The sequence below is a fragment of the Copadichromis virginalis genome, linkage group LG2 (assembly GCF_057382275.1).
Source record: "Copadichromis virginalis isolate Kocher_CV1m ecotype Utaka linkage group LG2, C_Virginalis_male_GT1.1, whole genome shotgun sequence".
In the NCBI taxonomy this organism is placed as follows: Eukaryota; Metazoa; Chordata; class Actinopteri; order Cichliformes; family Cichlidae; genus Copadichromis; species Copadichromis virginalis.
The window spans coordinates 23641990-23658326 of NC_140619.1; the positions used below are offsets into that span (position 1 = coordinate 23641990).

General features: G+C 39.7%; 1 protein-coding gene across 3 annotated transcripts; it reads left to right on the top strand.

The window, feature by feature from the left end:
- Positions 1-6: 6 nt before the first annotated feature.
- Positions 7-14942, top strand: LOC146717324 (moesin a-like). 3 transcript variants are annotated; one of them, XM_085474394.1, is made up of 16 exons: positions 23-75; positions 2847-2951; positions 4116-4163; positions 4372-4455; positions 4535-4630; positions 4736-4858; positions 5289-5440; positions 5544-5627; positions 5732-5878; positions 6313-6409; positions 6967-7130; positions 7287-7417; positions 7615-7775; positions 8036-8128; positions 8870-9103; positions 14099-14942. In XM_085474394.1, the coding sequence occupies exons 2-16, from the start codon at positions 2943-2945 to the stop codon at positions 14261-14263; spliced, it is 1788 nt and encodes a 595-aa protein (XP_085330520.1). In that variant the 5' UTR covers positions 23-75; positions 2847-2942; the 3' UTR covers positions 14264-14942. The 3 variants fall into 3 exon arrangements, with proteins under 3 accessions (XP_085330538.1, XP_085330520.1, XP_085330529.1); XM_085474403.1 differs by lacking the exon at positions 4116-4163; XM_085474412.1 differs by lacking the exons at positions 2847-2951; positions 4116-4163 and having other exon boundaries at positions 7-75.
- The last annotated feature ends 1395 nt before the right edge of the window (positions 14943-16337 follow it).

Consider the following 16337-nt stretch of genomic DNA (forward strand, 5'->3'; position numbering starts at 1 on the left):
GTGGAACCGCGAGCCCCCTGCTCCAAGCAACCTGCGAGACACTCAAGTACAAACTGTCCACTCCCTCTCTCTAAAGTAACTATATAAAAGCTATTTAACAAACAAACAAAGCACAAGAACTATATATATATATATATATATATATATATATATATATATATATATAAAACACCCAGCACGCCCCTGCGGGCGGTTTATCCTTCAAGCTCGGGTCCTCTACCAGAGGCCTGGGAGCTTGAGGGTCCTGCGCAGTATCTTAGCTGTTCCCAGGACTGCGCTCTTCTGGACAGAGATCTCCGATGTTGTTCCCGGGATCTGCTGGAGCCACTCGCCTAGCTTGGGAGTCACCGCACCTAGTGCTCCGATTACCACGGGGACCACCGTTACCTTCACCCTCCACATCCTCTCGAGCTCTTCTCTGAGCCCTTGGTATTTCTCCAGCTTCTCGTGTTCCTTCTTCCTGATATTGCTGTCATTCGGAACCGCTACATCGATCACTACGGCCGTCTTCTTCTGTTTGTCTACCACCACTATGTCCGGTTGGTTAGCCACCACCATTTTGTCCGTCTGTATCTGGAAGTCCCACAGGATCTTAGCTCGGTCATTCTCCACCACCCTTGGGGGCATCTCCCATTTTGACCTCGGGACTTCCAGGTTATACTCGGCACAGATGTTCCTGTACACTATGCCGGCCACTTGGTTATGGCGTTCCATGTATGCCTTGCCTGCTAGCATCTTGCACCCTGCTGTTATGTGCTGGATTGTCTCTGGGGCATCTTTACACAGCCTGCACCTGGGGTCTTGCCTGGTGTGATAGACCCCAGCCTCTATGGATCTTGTACTCAGAGCTTGTTCTTGTGCTGCCATGATTAGTGCCTCTGTGCTGTCTTTCAGTCCAGCTTTGTCCAGCCACTGGTAGGATTTCTGGATATCAGCCACCTCCTCTATCTGCCGGTGGTACATACCGTGCAGGGGCCTGTCCTTCCATGATGGTTCCTCGTCTCCCTCCTCTTTCTTGGGTTTCTGCTGCCTGAGGTATTCACTGAGCACTCGGTCAGTTGGGGCCATCTTCCCAATGTATTCTTATATATATATATATATATATATATATACTTGTGACTGTGTTAAGTGCTTTGTGCAACAGATCACGTTTCCTTAAGTTGTAACCTTTCACTGAGGTTCAGATGGATTTGATGTACTCATCAGAGTCTTATTCAGCTAAATCATCATGCTGTCATTGTTCACCACCTGTTATAAATATGGCTGTGCCTCAAGTTTCCAGCTTACGAAGTAGCACTGGCAGTGGGAAACATAGCATCAGATCTAAGCCAAAATGTCAAAGTCTAAAGTGCTATTTCCAAGCATTAATTTGCAGTACTGAATCCATAGCATGCACAGTTTTTACAAATAAGACCAGCTTAATAGTTTAAATTAAGAGAGTATTCTGAAAACTAGTTCATGAAATTAAGAATTTCTCTATTGTACTTCCCAAGCTCTCCCGCGGGGTTGATGCTTGTTATGCTCCATGAAAGTGTGATGGGGTTGAGGTCAGGTGACTGTGGAAGAAAAGCGCACAAAAGACAGCACTCTCTGGTCTTCTTTCAAGTAGTTCTTGCACAGCTCGGAAGTGTGTTTGGGCTTATTACGGCACTGCAGTATGAATCCTTTTCTACAAAGGTGCAAGCCAGAAGTTGGAGCATGTCCCTAAATAACTGAGTGCTACTCTTTGGTCAGACTGTCGCTGATTTTGTCAAACTCTACATTGCTCATGGTTTCCCTTTGAAATTTTCTGCTGTAAACTGGCAGGACAACCAAATTTACCTTAGCCAAGGAGGTTGTGTGATTAGTTTGAGCTGCCTGTTCTAATTTGAGAGAAGGTTTTATCAAAAAGTTATGGAAATACGGAGGGAAATGGGAGACATTATCATGATGTCTTCAAGAAATAACACAAACTAATCCAGATCAAGATATCCTTTTGGATCTGGGAGACTAAACTCATGTTATGGAGGAAATTTTCAGTCTTGGAGGAGGTATGCAGTCCCAGACTTCTCTTGTTATACCACAAGAACAACGGCTGGAAACTCATTTTCTTTAACAAGGCTCTGATGAGTACACTCTGATGAATCCCCCCGAGTGTAATCTGAACACTGCTTCAGCAAAAGGGATGCAAATCAGTAACTTCTGACAATGTGCACAAGGCGGTTAGAGGGATCAGTTCCATAGAATTACTTAAAAACACACTGCTGGTGTTTAAATACTGCAGAAACATAATTTTTTCACTTCACAAGTTTAGATGTTTCTAACTCTTCAAACTTTCTGTACTTGGTTGTGTGTGTTTGTAAAGCTGAGAAAAATGTACTTTTGAAAATGTATGATCTTAGAGTCTATGGAGTGCATAAACAAGGAATATTTAGTATAACTTTTTTTTTTGGGGGGGGGGGGGGGGGGCTTATTGCAGTTTACTTCCAGGTGAAGTAAAAAACAAACACTCATCCCTTTTTAAACTGTATGCCATAACAACATATGCGTTGAACATTTCTGAGAGGATTAATAGATTAGAGGAATGCACTGCCGCATTCACTGATACTGAGAAATAATGGCCTGTGGTTAGTTACTGGTGATTTGTATCCGTCTACAGACAGGTTTGGCAGACGCACATCATGCCTCATTGAGATACTGCGAGTGATACAAGGTCAAAACCTCAATGATTCCTGAAGAAAAGCGTAGACAGTGGGTGAAGGCTGCCACTTTAAAACCTGTGGGCCAGGGCTGCCACTGGATTAACTAAATGAAAAGTACTTGGGAATAATACAATGGCCCATTCTCATTCAGTATAATCCTTGCAGGTATTGCAAGCAGTTTCATATGACTCGGCAGCAAAAAGGCAACTACAAGCACCTCTCTGAAGAAGTGTTTTGACTATAGGTTAAAACAGAATACAAATGTCAACTGTAAGTAATCTGACTTTTATTATCTTTCTATATTTTTATTATACTGCGCTACATAAGTGGTTTAAGTATGGCAATTGGACCTCGTCTGTAAAAGCTACAAGATTCTTAGAGGTATTTTTAGTGCTTCTCTTATCAAGCTGTGATATTAAAAAGGTGTTTCTGATTATTTGCATTTGTGTTCCTGCATGTATCGAAGCTTATTGTTTCAGTTTTTTCTCTATACAAACAAAACAGTTGCAAAGTTGAGCTTTCTGTTCTTTCTTTCATGTGTAGCCTATTCACTGAAACAGTGTGTTCGGTGAGACTATCAGCTGTGCGACATTGTTATTGTTTCTGTCATAATTAAATCAGGTTCTAATGGAAGCTTAATAAAGCTTTAAAAAGCCTTACGGGGAACAGCGCAAACAATTTTCCCCCCACGTTGGTGTTTTTTTGTTTTTTCGCTATTTTACAAGTCAATCTATACCAGGGATGTCAAACTTACATTTTAGATTGTAGGCCACATACACCCCACTTTGATTGGCCTGGAAGAGTGAAACTCCCCTTTCTGTGGGTCTAAAGAAATTTAACTACACATTTAATCTCTGAGTTATCTTTGTTTGCTACATGATAAAGAAACGCTGCTGTAGTAAGTGAGAGAAATTTGTCAGCTCTTTGTGCTTAAATTGTGAGAAATACATGTGCAAAATTACAGAAAAGCATCTAGCAGCTCATTGGCCGGACTGTGCTGTAATTATAAAGCAGAAAATTTTTGTTAAGTCACAGAAAATGTTGTTTTTACTGTCGACAAATTTGGAAAAAACAGACATTTCAATAGTAGATAGTGAAAAACCTGTTGTTTAACTACTTTAGTGTAACATGAGGGATGTCTTTATCAGGAGGAAAAACATAAAACGTCTGAAAATACAGTTAAGTTTTAAAATGTATGCACTCCTTCACATTTTCCAAAGTCAGCTAGTGGACCAGAGTGGGATCTTTATTGGCCCCCAAACGACATGTTTGACACCCCTGGTCTATATCAACAACTGCAAAAAATATGTGCTATATATATGGTGTCGCTACTTTGACCCGTCATTATAAATACTACTAATGCATCATGGAAAAAACCCAACATGTTGCAAGTTAAGTCTAAAATACACTGTGGGCTTCATTTTTTGATTGTAGTCCCCACCAACCTCTTGCGATTGGATGCTCCTGGTTGAACAGAAGAATGTAAGGAACACTCTCTTTTTGTTTTGCTGTAAAAGAACCAAGAAATTTAGCATTTTTTTAACGAACAATGTTAGTACAGATTTTGTAGTGCTCTTTTTTTCCACCCAGTTGCTCTCCATGCTCCTTGATGCTTCTCCAGTGACGCAGATGAATGCACAGCAGGGAGCATTTCCCCCTGTATCTCAGTGAGAGTGTTTTTCTCTGGCAGATAAATGTCCGAGTTACAACCATGGATGCAGAGCTGGAGTTTGCCATCCTGCCCAGCACAACTGGCAAACAGCTTTTTGACCAGGTATGCCGTGCAAGTACAGTCAAAGACATCATCTGACTTGCAAAAGCATGACTTTGATTGTGTTCCTTCATGTATTTAGATAGTGAAGACAATCGGGCTGAGGGAGACGTGGTTCTTTGGGCTTCAATATAAGGACAGCAAAGGCTTCTCCACCTGGCTCAAGCTGAACAAGAGGGTGAGGTGAACGAGATGTAAATTGTTTCCACTGTGTCATATTGTGAGGCTAATTATTAGCTACTTATTCATCCCTCTGCTTGTAAAAAAAACACAAATAAATCAGGTGACTGCTCAAGATGTGAAGCGGGACAACCCTTTGTTGATCAAGTTCAGGGCCAAGTTTTACCCCGAGGATGTCGCCGAAGAGCTGATCCAAGAGGCAACTCAGCGGCTCTTTTTTCTGCAGGTTGGAGATGAGCACATTTACAAAAACCCAAGCTTTTGAAAGGAAGGTTATGTAAATTTGCACCAAAAATTGCAATGATGAGCATTCCTAGTCATTCTAATTCATGTGGAACCATTTGTTTTTTCCATTAAGACGACTCACACCTGTCAGTTTATTGCAAATGGCAAATTTACTGAAACATAAGAAACATTTGCATTTAGATAAAAAAAAAAAACAACAACAATAGGAATAATACAAATTTCAGTAAAAAGAAACAGCAGGTTTTGCATTGTTTCCATAAGAGAGTGCTTGCCTTGGAAAATGTGCATTCGGGTGCACTAGTTAAAGACAAGAATACACAGGGTTTCTCTCTGTGTATTTATACATCAATACTGCAATCCTTGTCCTACTATAAAATGGGTTATTCGTGAGTTTTTGTTCTCTATTTTAGGTAAAGGAGAGCATCTTAAATGATGATATATACTGTCCACCTGAGACTGCGGTGCTCTTGGCCTCATACGCTGTTCAGGTCAAGCTCGGAGACTACAGGGACGATTATCATGTACCGGGATATCTCGCAAAAGAGAAGCTGTTGCCACAGAGGTAGTACATCCTGTGAATATTAGCATTAGCCAGTGTTCACCTTAATTTCGAGTTTCTGCAACCTTAACTCTAACTGGCGTACCTACTCTACTGACTGAACCAGGGTTTTGGAGCAGCACAAGCTGAACAAGAGTCAGTGGGAGGAAAGAATCCAGGTGTGGCATAAAGAGCATAAAGGGATACTCAGGTACTACAGTTTTACTGCAAAAAAACCAAAACAAAACAAAAGGTTTGAATACACTTTTTTTGCATTCTGGTGTTTTGTTCATAATGATATTTTCTTCCACACAGAGAAGATGCAATGTTAGAGTACCTGAAGATAGCACAGGATCTGGAGATGTATGGGGTCAACTATTTCAACATCAAGAACAAGAAAGGCTCAGAGCTGTGGTTAGGGGTGGACGCACTGGGGCTAAACATCTATGACAAAAAGGACAAGTGAGTCATAATTCATGAATGCCTCTGAGACATTTACATACATCACAGTCTGTAAATCTTTCTGTTCACTGGTGGATCACAACCACTGGCATTCATGGTGGCCAGATGACTTTGCTTTTCTTTATCCTAGAGACACCATTTTTTCATTTGAATGAAATGAGCTACTTTTTGTCGATTTTTCTATCCATATAATCAAGTGCTTGAAAAAGGCTCTACCATGTAGTTTGGTTCTTGTTTGATTATCAAATTCTATCATGCTAATATGTTAAAGTGATTGTGAAGATATTTACATGCTGATGTTAGTGCTAAAGTCACAGAGCTCCTATCAGTAGGCAATCAGTTTCCGTCTGTTTTGTATTTTCAACATGCTAACATCTGTTACATTCCCTGTACACCACAGTATAATGAAAAACCACACACCATTTTTTTTGCAGGTTGACTCCAAAGATTGGCTTTCCCTGGAGTGAGATCAGAAATATTTCCTTCAACGACAAGAAATTTGTCATCAAGCCCATCGACAGGAAAGCTCCGGTATGCGAAACGGTATCGTTAACGGTGGCAACATCGCCTTCCATGAAGCTAAACTAAAATCTGGCAACAACCTCTCTGTTCAGCTTGATGGTGTGCTTATCGTAACTCACTTCATAGATGCTCATGGACGGTATTAAATAGTCTTTCCTTGTGTACCAGGGAGGGTACATAATATGTTAGTATTCAAACATAGGCTTTTTTCACGATATTTCGCTGTGACTGTAAACAGGAGGTGTGAGCGAATCCCATATTTTTATTACTGCCAAAATAAAAAACTTTGCAAACGCATAAATTACAGCAAGTAGTGTAATGAGCTTCTGCTTGATCTCATTTACAAACATGAGTTTAGACCCTCAGTCCAATTTGCCTTCTGACTGCATGCAGAGACTTGGAAAGTGCCCAAGAGTTTAGAAAAACTAATGCTTTCCTCAAAAACAAAACTATCCTTTTTGAATATTTAAACCCATCCTTGATGGTAAAATGGATTTGATGTGCTAGGGGCCTATCACAAACCAACCCTTGGACATTCAACGATTGCTGCGTTGTGTTTGGTATAGGACTTTGTCTTCTATGTACCTCGTCTTCGCATCAACAAACGCATCCTGGCATTGTGCATGGGGAATCATGATCTGTACATGCGCAGACGCAAGCCCGACACCATTGAGGTGCAGCAGATGAAGGCCCAAGCTCGTGAGGAGAAAAACAAGCGACAAATGGAGAGGTAAGAAAGTGGTGGTGGTGTTTGGGGGGCAGGGAGTGAATAATGAAAGTTTATTTTTACAGTTTACAGTGTGTTCTCTCTGCTTTAAGAAAGGACTGTCAGGAGATGATGTTTTTTTTTCTTTGGATGTGTATTTATGCACAATTCTCCTGTCAGGGCTCTGCTCGAGAGTGAGAAAAAAAAGCGAGAAAATGCTGAGAAGGAAACAGAGAAGATTGCTCGGGAGACCATGGAGCTGATGGAGAGATTGAGACAGATTGAGGAACAGACAAAGCGAGCTCAAGATGGTCTGACGACTTTCTGAATGCAAATATTTCTTAACTTTGGTTTTATTTTTCTGTTAAAAAAACAAAACACTGAAGCATGGCTGTGCGAATTTAAACACTTTATATTTCGTGATTGTAAAGTTTAAACGGGCATGTTTGGGTGTGCTGGGACGGATGTGTGTTGGATGTGTCTGTGTGAACGTGCACGTTTGTTTCAGAGCTGGAGGAGCAAACTCGTAGGGCGCTTGAGTTAGAGAAGGAAAGAAAAATTGCTCTGGAGGAGGCTGAGCGCCTGGACAAAGACCGCAGAGCTGCAGTAGAGGCTAAAGCAGCCCTGCTGCACCACTCTGAGACCCAGATCAAAAATCAGGAAAACCTGGTACAACTGCACACAGCAGCCTTTTATTCATTTTCAGTCAAATTCACAGAATCCTATATTGACGAACCTACATACAGATTCAATCCGTGAAGCTAGGAAAGAGATTATTTTATAAAATCTGATTTTTAATTTCAATTTCAGTTAAATGCAAAGTGCATGCAAGCATACGTTCTCTCCTACACGTTGCACTAAAAGAGCACAATGACCTAATACCAGGAGGGCTTCTAACTCTCTGTCCATTCCTAACCATTGTTGTATAGGCCACTGAGCTGGCAGACCTTACTTCTAAGATCTCTCAGCTGGAAGATGCAAAGAAGAAAAAGGATGAAGAGGCGAAAAGATGGCAGAAAAGGGTGAGGGTAAATTAAAGAATCATGAGAGAAATAAAGAAGGGCTTCAAGCTTATACACATATCTGTCAACAGACCTGAGTACAAAAGACAAATACAGTGTTACCCACATCACTGCACTATCATATACAGTATATCTATCTATTTCTCTATCTAGCTATAAATGCTATACTGCAAATACTATAATGTAATTGCATGAAAGACGAAAACATGAAACAGATAATCCAAACCATAAACTGTACATCATCATAGTTCTTTATTTATTCTGCTAAGGTCTGGCTTCTTTGATCACCTAAGAGCTTCTATGAAAAACCTTTTAAACTAGCTGTGAGTCCACATAGTCTACTATCACATAGCACCCATGCCTTAATACTAAAAATATGTTGATATCAGTGTTGCCAACTTAGCGACTTTGTCGCTATATTTAGCGAGTTTTCAGACCCCTTAGCGACTTTTTTCTAAAAAAAAAAAAAAATTCGTTTGATGAGGGAATCTGAAGCATTAACAATTATCAGTCATTACCCCCTTATATATCATTAATAAAAATAATCATAAATGTCAAGCAAAATAATAAATAGATGTCATGGTCAGCTATTTCAGTGATTGTACATCCATAAGACCTTTTTTAAGAATGGGACTCCCATGTTAGTTATATTATAATAGTGAATAATTACTTCAATTACTCAGTTACTTTTAATGTAACATTCCAACCCAGCACTTCAGTACAAGTCATGTCTGTCAACAGGCAGTGATGGTAGAAGCTGGTTTGGAGCAAACAAAAGAAGAGCTGAAGACTAAACTCATGGGTGTCCACATCCAGGATTCGGTCCATTCTAACATCCTCGACCACGATGAGACGGATGAGAGCAGCGCAGAAGCGAGCGCTGAGCTGACTTCTCCGGGGATGGTCCGAGATCGCAGCGAGGAGGAAAGAGTCACAGAGGCCCAGAAGAACCAGAGACTACAGAAAAACCTAAAGGTGAGGTCAGCTGAACACAGTCAAATGTCTGTCTAGTAACACATCACCTAGTCTGGCCAGAGGTCCTATTCAGCTAGAAGTTAGCAGTCATGGATTGTTTAAGAGAGCGGACAAATTATTCACAAAATACCCTCGATTTTTGTTGTTGTTGTTGTTTTTAATTGAAAAGCTTTAGGTTCTCTGAATAATATTCTGTAAATTAGAAACCACTCAAGCTGAATACTGAGACTAATGTGACAATGAGTAAATGGCCAGTTCCTGCAAAATGAGTCTGGATTAAAATGAGCCCATTCTACCAATGTGGGAACAATTCACACAAACACACACATGCAATCAATTCTAATTCCTTTTGCATTAATTAGTAAATCCAAATGTTACAGTTTTTCTTGTTGACACGACAGGATTTGAAGTCTTTCAAAGCCCTTTGTCCTCTGCACAACCTAAAGCATTTCTCATTCTTTGTTACCGTTTGCAAATTTTAGCACATTTAAGTAAAAGACTCAGCGTAATTGTTTACAGGGTGAAAAACTGTCGGTTGTATAAACCTTTGTGATTGAAATAGATTATGTACTTTTTCTCAGTTTAATGTCTTTACTCTCAAATATGCTGGTATTATGTAATGGTGTATGTACACAGTGTTAGACATCACATTCAGAGCAGTCCTACTGAACAGTCAAAATCTGCCCCAAAGTAAACATATTTACAGAGCATATGCACAACAGAGAGCACGGTCGCAGTGTGGGACCATGCACGGACTGCTCAGATGAAGATTTTAGGAGGGAAACAGATTGCCCAAAGAAAAGGAAGAGGAGTAAAAGGGTGTGACAGTGAAGAAAGGGGAAGACAACAGTGAAGACGCAGAGACATGCAGGTGGCCATCCTCCTGTTAGACTGCATGTGAGCAGTTATTACAGTTTAATAGTTTTTAATTAGTTTTTATAATTTCGTTTTGACATTCTATTTTGGTTCAGTTTTGTTTCAGTTCGTTTCCACAAGGGGTTTCAGGTTAGTTTTTACAGGTTGAAAATGTTTAGTTTTAGGCTTGATGGATGCTCAATCATCCAGGTAAGTAAATCCCAAAAGGTTGATTCTGAATAGAATAGAATAGAATAGAATAGAATAGAATAGAATAGAATAGAATGTCTTTATTGTCATTGTCACAGGTACAATGAAAGTGGTCTCCGATCGGTGCATCATCCATAAAATTAAAATTAAATAAAAACAATAAAGATAAAAAATTAAAAAAAACTTAAAGTGCTAATAAGAATAATATAGCAGTTTGAACAAACAATTCCCGTACATTCAAACACACATACCTCACTCAGTGCATAAACCATATAAGCTGCATAATGACCATTATTTTGTAGCAACATTAAGAGCTGTTATTGCAGTTGTGTAAAAGCTGTGTTAGAGTCTGTCTGTCCTTACATTGATTGCTCTGTACTGTCTGCCAGAGGGCAACAGTTCAAACAGGAAGTGGCCATAGTGAGTAGTGAGTAGTATCTCTTGTAATGTTCTGGGCTTTTTTTAAGACAGACAGCTGTGTAGGTCTTCCAGTGTGGGGAGAGGGCAGCCAGTGATCCTTTGGGCGCTGTTAATGACCCTCTGGAGTCCTTTTCTCTGAGCCACTGTGCAGCCAGTGTACCAGGTGCATATGCAGTAGGTTAGTATGCTTTCGATGGAGGCTCTGTACAAGGACACCAGCAGTCTCTGTTTGATGTAATTCCTTCTGAGAATTCTCAGGAAGTGCAGTCTGTACTGGGCCTTTTTCAGCAACTCATAGGTGTTCACACTCCTGGAAGGGTTCTCCTCTATATTAACTCCCCAAGAAGCAAAAGTCTGCCACCCTCTCCACACAGTTAACGATTAGTGGTGTTCATCTGGATGTAGTGTTTTCAATGGGAGAAACGTTTCGTCCCTCATGCAAGTGACTTCTTCAGTCAGCTGATTGCAGGTTTCCCCAATCTTATAAACAGTACATTTGCACAATGAGTGACCAGCCCACTGAATGAGCAACAGGCTGTGAAGTCAGTTCCTTGATTATTAATATGCAAATTGTCATGACCATTGATCAACAGCCACTGATCAAAGCCCACTAATCAAAACCCATGAGATCCATTCACAGAGAGTTGGGGAATGGCTCCAGTCACAGCATTGTACAATGGTGAAATATGTACCCTTAGGCCCCCTCCTCGATTCTGAGATGGTCTTTCTCTTTTCACATAAATGGCCTCCTTGAGTCCGCGCTAAAACCAGCGTTCCTCCCTGTCCAAGATGTGTACGCTCAGAGTGTCCACTGGCCTGTAGGTGTAAATAGACTGCAGAGTCCTGGCCCGACGAGGTAGCTCTTCTGTGTTGTGCCATCCGCTTCGCCAGAGGTTGTTTGGTTTCCCCGATGTATAAATCCTGGCAATCCTCCTGGCACTTAACAGCGTACACTATGTTACTCTGTTTGTGTCAGGTGACCCGATCCTTGGGCTGGAACAGTTTTTGGTGGAGCAGGTTTTGGGGTTTAAAATCCACGGAAACGCTGTTTTCAGAAAAAATGCGTCTCAGCCGTTTCGATACTCCTGACACGTACAGGAACATTAAGGGTGTTCACTTTTGGCAGCTTATGAGCAATGATCAGTCAGCTTTGATCTGATGTTGTTTATCAATGGACATGACAGTTTGCATATTAATAATCAAGGAACTGACCTCATTGTTCATTCATTCGGTGCTAGTTTCAGTCATTGTGCAAATGTACTGTTTATAAGGCTGGAGACACCTGCAGTCAGCTGAGACTGAAGAAGTCACTTGGACGAGTGATGAAACATTTCTCCCTCTGAAAACGTTACGTTCAGATGAACAAAACCAACCTTTCAGGATGTTTAGTTTTAGTTTAGTTTGAATTAGTTTCAGTGTTACTTTTAGCTTTTGTAGTTATTTTATAAAAGCATGAGGCAGAGACAAGATATAGCAATAAAATCATACATTTTTGAATACATACATTTATTTTAGTTAATTTTACAAGTTTTACAAAATAACTTCTGTTAGTTTTTATTTTCATTCTAACTTCCATCAAATATTTTTCACATCTAGTTTTAGTTTCTACTTAACCAACTATAACCTTGCAATGGACAGCTTTAGAGGTCAGGTCACTGGGACTCTGTGACCGAAACAAGCAGCTGTAGTGTAGCACAGAGTGTGCCGATTATTATTTATTTGCTTTTTAGTCTTAATAGTTTAAATGTTTTTGTTCTGTCCACTTTTTTTTTTGCACATTTTATTTTGTTTTTTTATGTTTTTTCTTTACTGCATCGCAATATGTTGAGTGGCCATTGCATTGTGTGCCTCCAAAATAAACACTTTGTTCCTCTCATTATATGCAAAGGGCTCCTTTGCTTTACAAAACACAATGTAAAATCATATGCATCTCAAACCATCAGTATTTCCTTTGATACACAGCGCTCAATGTCAGTGTAGGACAAGACTGGAAGGATAGGAGTACACTGTCATTATCGTAGAATATCAGCAATTGTTTTACCACTTTGGTGTCATGTTAAAGTTACTTGCCCTGTTGCTCTATTTGTTGACACAACTTTGGATTCTGAAGCATGAAAATAAGCTTTTAAGCAAGTTATGGCTTTTGTAGTTTAACTAATTTGTGTATCAGTTATAATATTTTCAAACATGTTTCAAGAAATGTGTGAAAGCGATTGAGAAAAACTGCAAACTTGTAAGTGCCACTTGGTGAATATAATAAAATATAATAAATACAGATTTATTTATATTGACCCAAATCACAATTTTATATTGTGAGGTCAAGACCCTGCAATAATACAGAAAATAGAGAAAACACCATCAATCGTACAACTCCTGGCGACAGTGGGAAGGAAAAACTCCCTTTAAAGAGGAAGAAACCTCCAGCAGAACCAGGCTCTGGGAGGGGCGGGGCCATCTGCAGCTGCAAGTTGTTGGTTAGGGGTAGGGGACAACACAAAGACAAGATGTGGAAGAGAGCCAGAGATTAATAATAACTAATGAGTAAACGCAGAGTGGTGTGAAAGCACACAGAGAGTTAAAAAAGGTGAGTGAAGAAAAAACACTCATTGCATCATGGGAACTCCCCAGAGCCTACACCCATCCAGCTCCAACTATTAACTTTGCGAGAAAAAAAAACGAATTCTAATCTGTTATTAAATTTGTATTGGTGTTACATACTTTGTAGTAAGTGGCTGAGTTACATTTTTAGAGATTATTTATTTGACATTTAACAGTGGGACCACACCTCAAACCGACCCTTTCCAGCAGCGAATGCATAACTGTCCGCCGCAGCCATTTTTTTCTCGTTTCCGTGTTCCACTTGCCCTCCCAAATTCTCTCTTAGTCATGCTTTTCGATAGATATCAAGCCAATCCTCAGTGAGCCTCATCCTCTAGTGTAGATTGTTGTTCTTCACCTAGCCGTCATGTTCATTTTAAATAACCATTGCAATCTGGTTTGGAGTTGTGAACTCTTACCTATTCCGCCAACCAGCTGATTGTTCTTTCCTACAGTCTGAAAATCGCATCTTTAGTTCCTGCTGTCCTGTTGTGCTGTCACAAACATTTAAACTAGTTTGTTAAATTTTCTGTACATTTTGTTGACACATTTGTATGGAGGTTTTGACTCTGCTGTAAAGACGTGCCACATAATTACTGCCACAAATTGTGTTTCACCAGAGCTAAGTGCACTTTACATAATTAAACATTGGTGGGTCGGTACATTATCATTCTTTTGTTTTTATTCAAGTTGCAAATCCCGTCTGTGCCCCTATCTCACAGACGTGACGAGAATTGATGCTGCATAGACAACGCAACACAAAAATAGACTTTATAACTGGGCACAATAGAGTGTTTTTTAGATGGGATTGAGGGGGAGTCTAGGGGAGTGGGGTAAGGCTTGTGAACAGTCTTGTACTTTGAGGTAAGAGGATTTTATTCACTTTGTGTTTGTGTTCTTTTTTTTCCCCAGTTCCTGAGCACCGAACTGGCTCGAGCTGTAGACGAGAGCAAAAAGACCCCCAATGACCTGATCCACGCTGAGAATGTGAGGGCGGGCCGTGACAAATACAAGACCCTGCGTCAGATTCGTCAGGGCAACACTAAACAACGCATCGATGAGTTTGAGTCCATGTGAGCGGGAGTGCTGTCGGCTGGCTCAGCCTGCAGGAGAGACTAAGTTCGGATGAGCTGGACACACACACACAGATTTTAGAAGTGTAGGCGAAACATTATCACATTAATCGTAAATTTAGCTTAAGAATGACAGTGTGAACCCGAAAACAAATTATATTATAGACAATGTTGACGATTTCTTTAGTAAGCAAGTCAGTGAGAATGTAGCAGCTGTTCTTCTAGATGCATTTTTAATTTTGCACACACCCACATTCCCACTTCTCATTTATAAACAGGTTTGCTGTTGCCCTTATCAGTCTGATTACATCTTACTGCACTTCCAATATGTCCTATTGAAAACCTTATTAATGTTGATTAATTGAAGCAGTGACATTTAAGGCAAATGTTTTTATTCTAGCAAAATGTGAAATCATCTTTTCTTTATCTTGGAAATAGAAGTAAAAAATAAAATAGAGAGACACAACTGATGTGGGTTGGGTGCATTATTTTCCACATGAGCAATATTGGGTGTCTAATGAGTAAATCTGCTGCTGGTTATCAGTTTTAAATGCATGTTTGTGTAATATAATGTGATATAGGCGAAGTTAACTTGCCACTGTGGAGCAGGGATGTGGCTGAAGGGGGCTTAAATTCAACTGGCCCTGTCAATGAAAACAAGGGAAGAAATGAACCTTTTTGGTATAAATGCACCTTTGTAAGCATATTTATAAATAAAAAAACAACAACTTTATTTGATGATTTTGATTTTTATGATATGAGAAATGAAAACAAATTGCTGTAAAAATAAAAATCTTACAACATAATTTTTCAGTATTTCAAAAAATACAGTAATATTCTGTAAACAGCAATGCATTCTGGGAGCTTGGATAAAGTCTATAGGCTACTGTAAAATTCCATATTTACAGATGCATTGTGGGATTTAGAGTAGTCGTGAGAATTTCCAGCAATGCGTGGAGGGATTTCTAGTGGTGGTAAGTGACTTAGTTAATTCATTTCTTAATTTTAATATTTCACTCTTTGTGTTTAGCAGCTTTAAATTCGACATTTTTGAAAGTAATGTTATATCACCGCTCATTTTCTGCTAACAAGGTTAAGGTTAGCTTGATTGTTGCTGATGTAATAATAAGTGAATACAGAGGAGCTGTTGGCACTGATACATAAGGTCAGCTTTCAGCATTAATCATAATTTTGCAAATCACGAATTTAGTTTATGGTTAAATTAATAAAAGTTGATGTGCTCAGCAAGTAATACCAAACCTTTTCATTATATTTATTTTAACAGCATCTTTAGGATTTTACATAATTGTCCTGTAAAACAAATACAGCATCATCCTGTAAAAAAAACGTTTACAAAAACTACAGGGCAGGCAACCCTGCTGCCAATATTTTTACTCTAAATTTTACAGGGTTTTTCTTACAGTGTTCATTAAGTCTTTCACTCTGCAAAGAGGAACCTAAAACAAGATGAGTGCACAGACTTTTTTTTTATTTCGCCAACTCAGTACGATAAACCATATTTCTGATTAAAACCGGACAAAATTATCTTGTCTTGTCCTGCAAAGCACAACATTTTTGATAGGATTTTCTCATTTCCCATGTGCCCACCCTGAATGTGAGTGTGCGCCACTCACTCCCTCTTGTGTCACCCCATTAAAAAAAAGGGTCTGCCTAACTTCTTCTCCTCCTGCAATCCAAAAAGGAAGCTTTCCACAAACGCCCCAACCCAATCCAGACCTTTTCTATATACTGGGTAAAATTAATTTGCAGTCCCCAGCTCCTGTCGTGTGCTGAGTCATCACAAGCTATCCAAAAATAAATAGTTGAAAGCACTGCGTGACTACCTATCAGAGCCTCCACTGACCACCCCGTTCTTTTTAGTTGTTATTTTAATATGGTTTAAACACATCAATGATTGTGCATTCTGGTTTGTTGTTAACCTGATTCTCTGTGTGAATCAGACCGACAAACACAAGCAAGCTTATATAACTCTAAGTAGGAAAACAAACTACTGCACAGAGTGCTTGCAGAGAAACCCGACGCTGAGCCTGAGCTACACATGGAACGTACTAATACAT

Excerpts from the sequence above, each read along its gene's own strand:
- LOC146717324 (XM_085474394.1), top strand. Across the intron at positions 4,859-5,288 it reads AGCGGCTCTTTTTTCTGCAG|GTAAAGGAGAGCATCTTAAA; the intron begins GTTGGAGATGAG and ends TCTCTATTTTAG. Across the intron at positions 7,418-7,614 it reads GACAAAGCGAGCTCAAGATG|AGCTGGAGGAGCAAACTCGT; the intron begins GTCTGACGACTT and ends CGTTTGTTTCAG.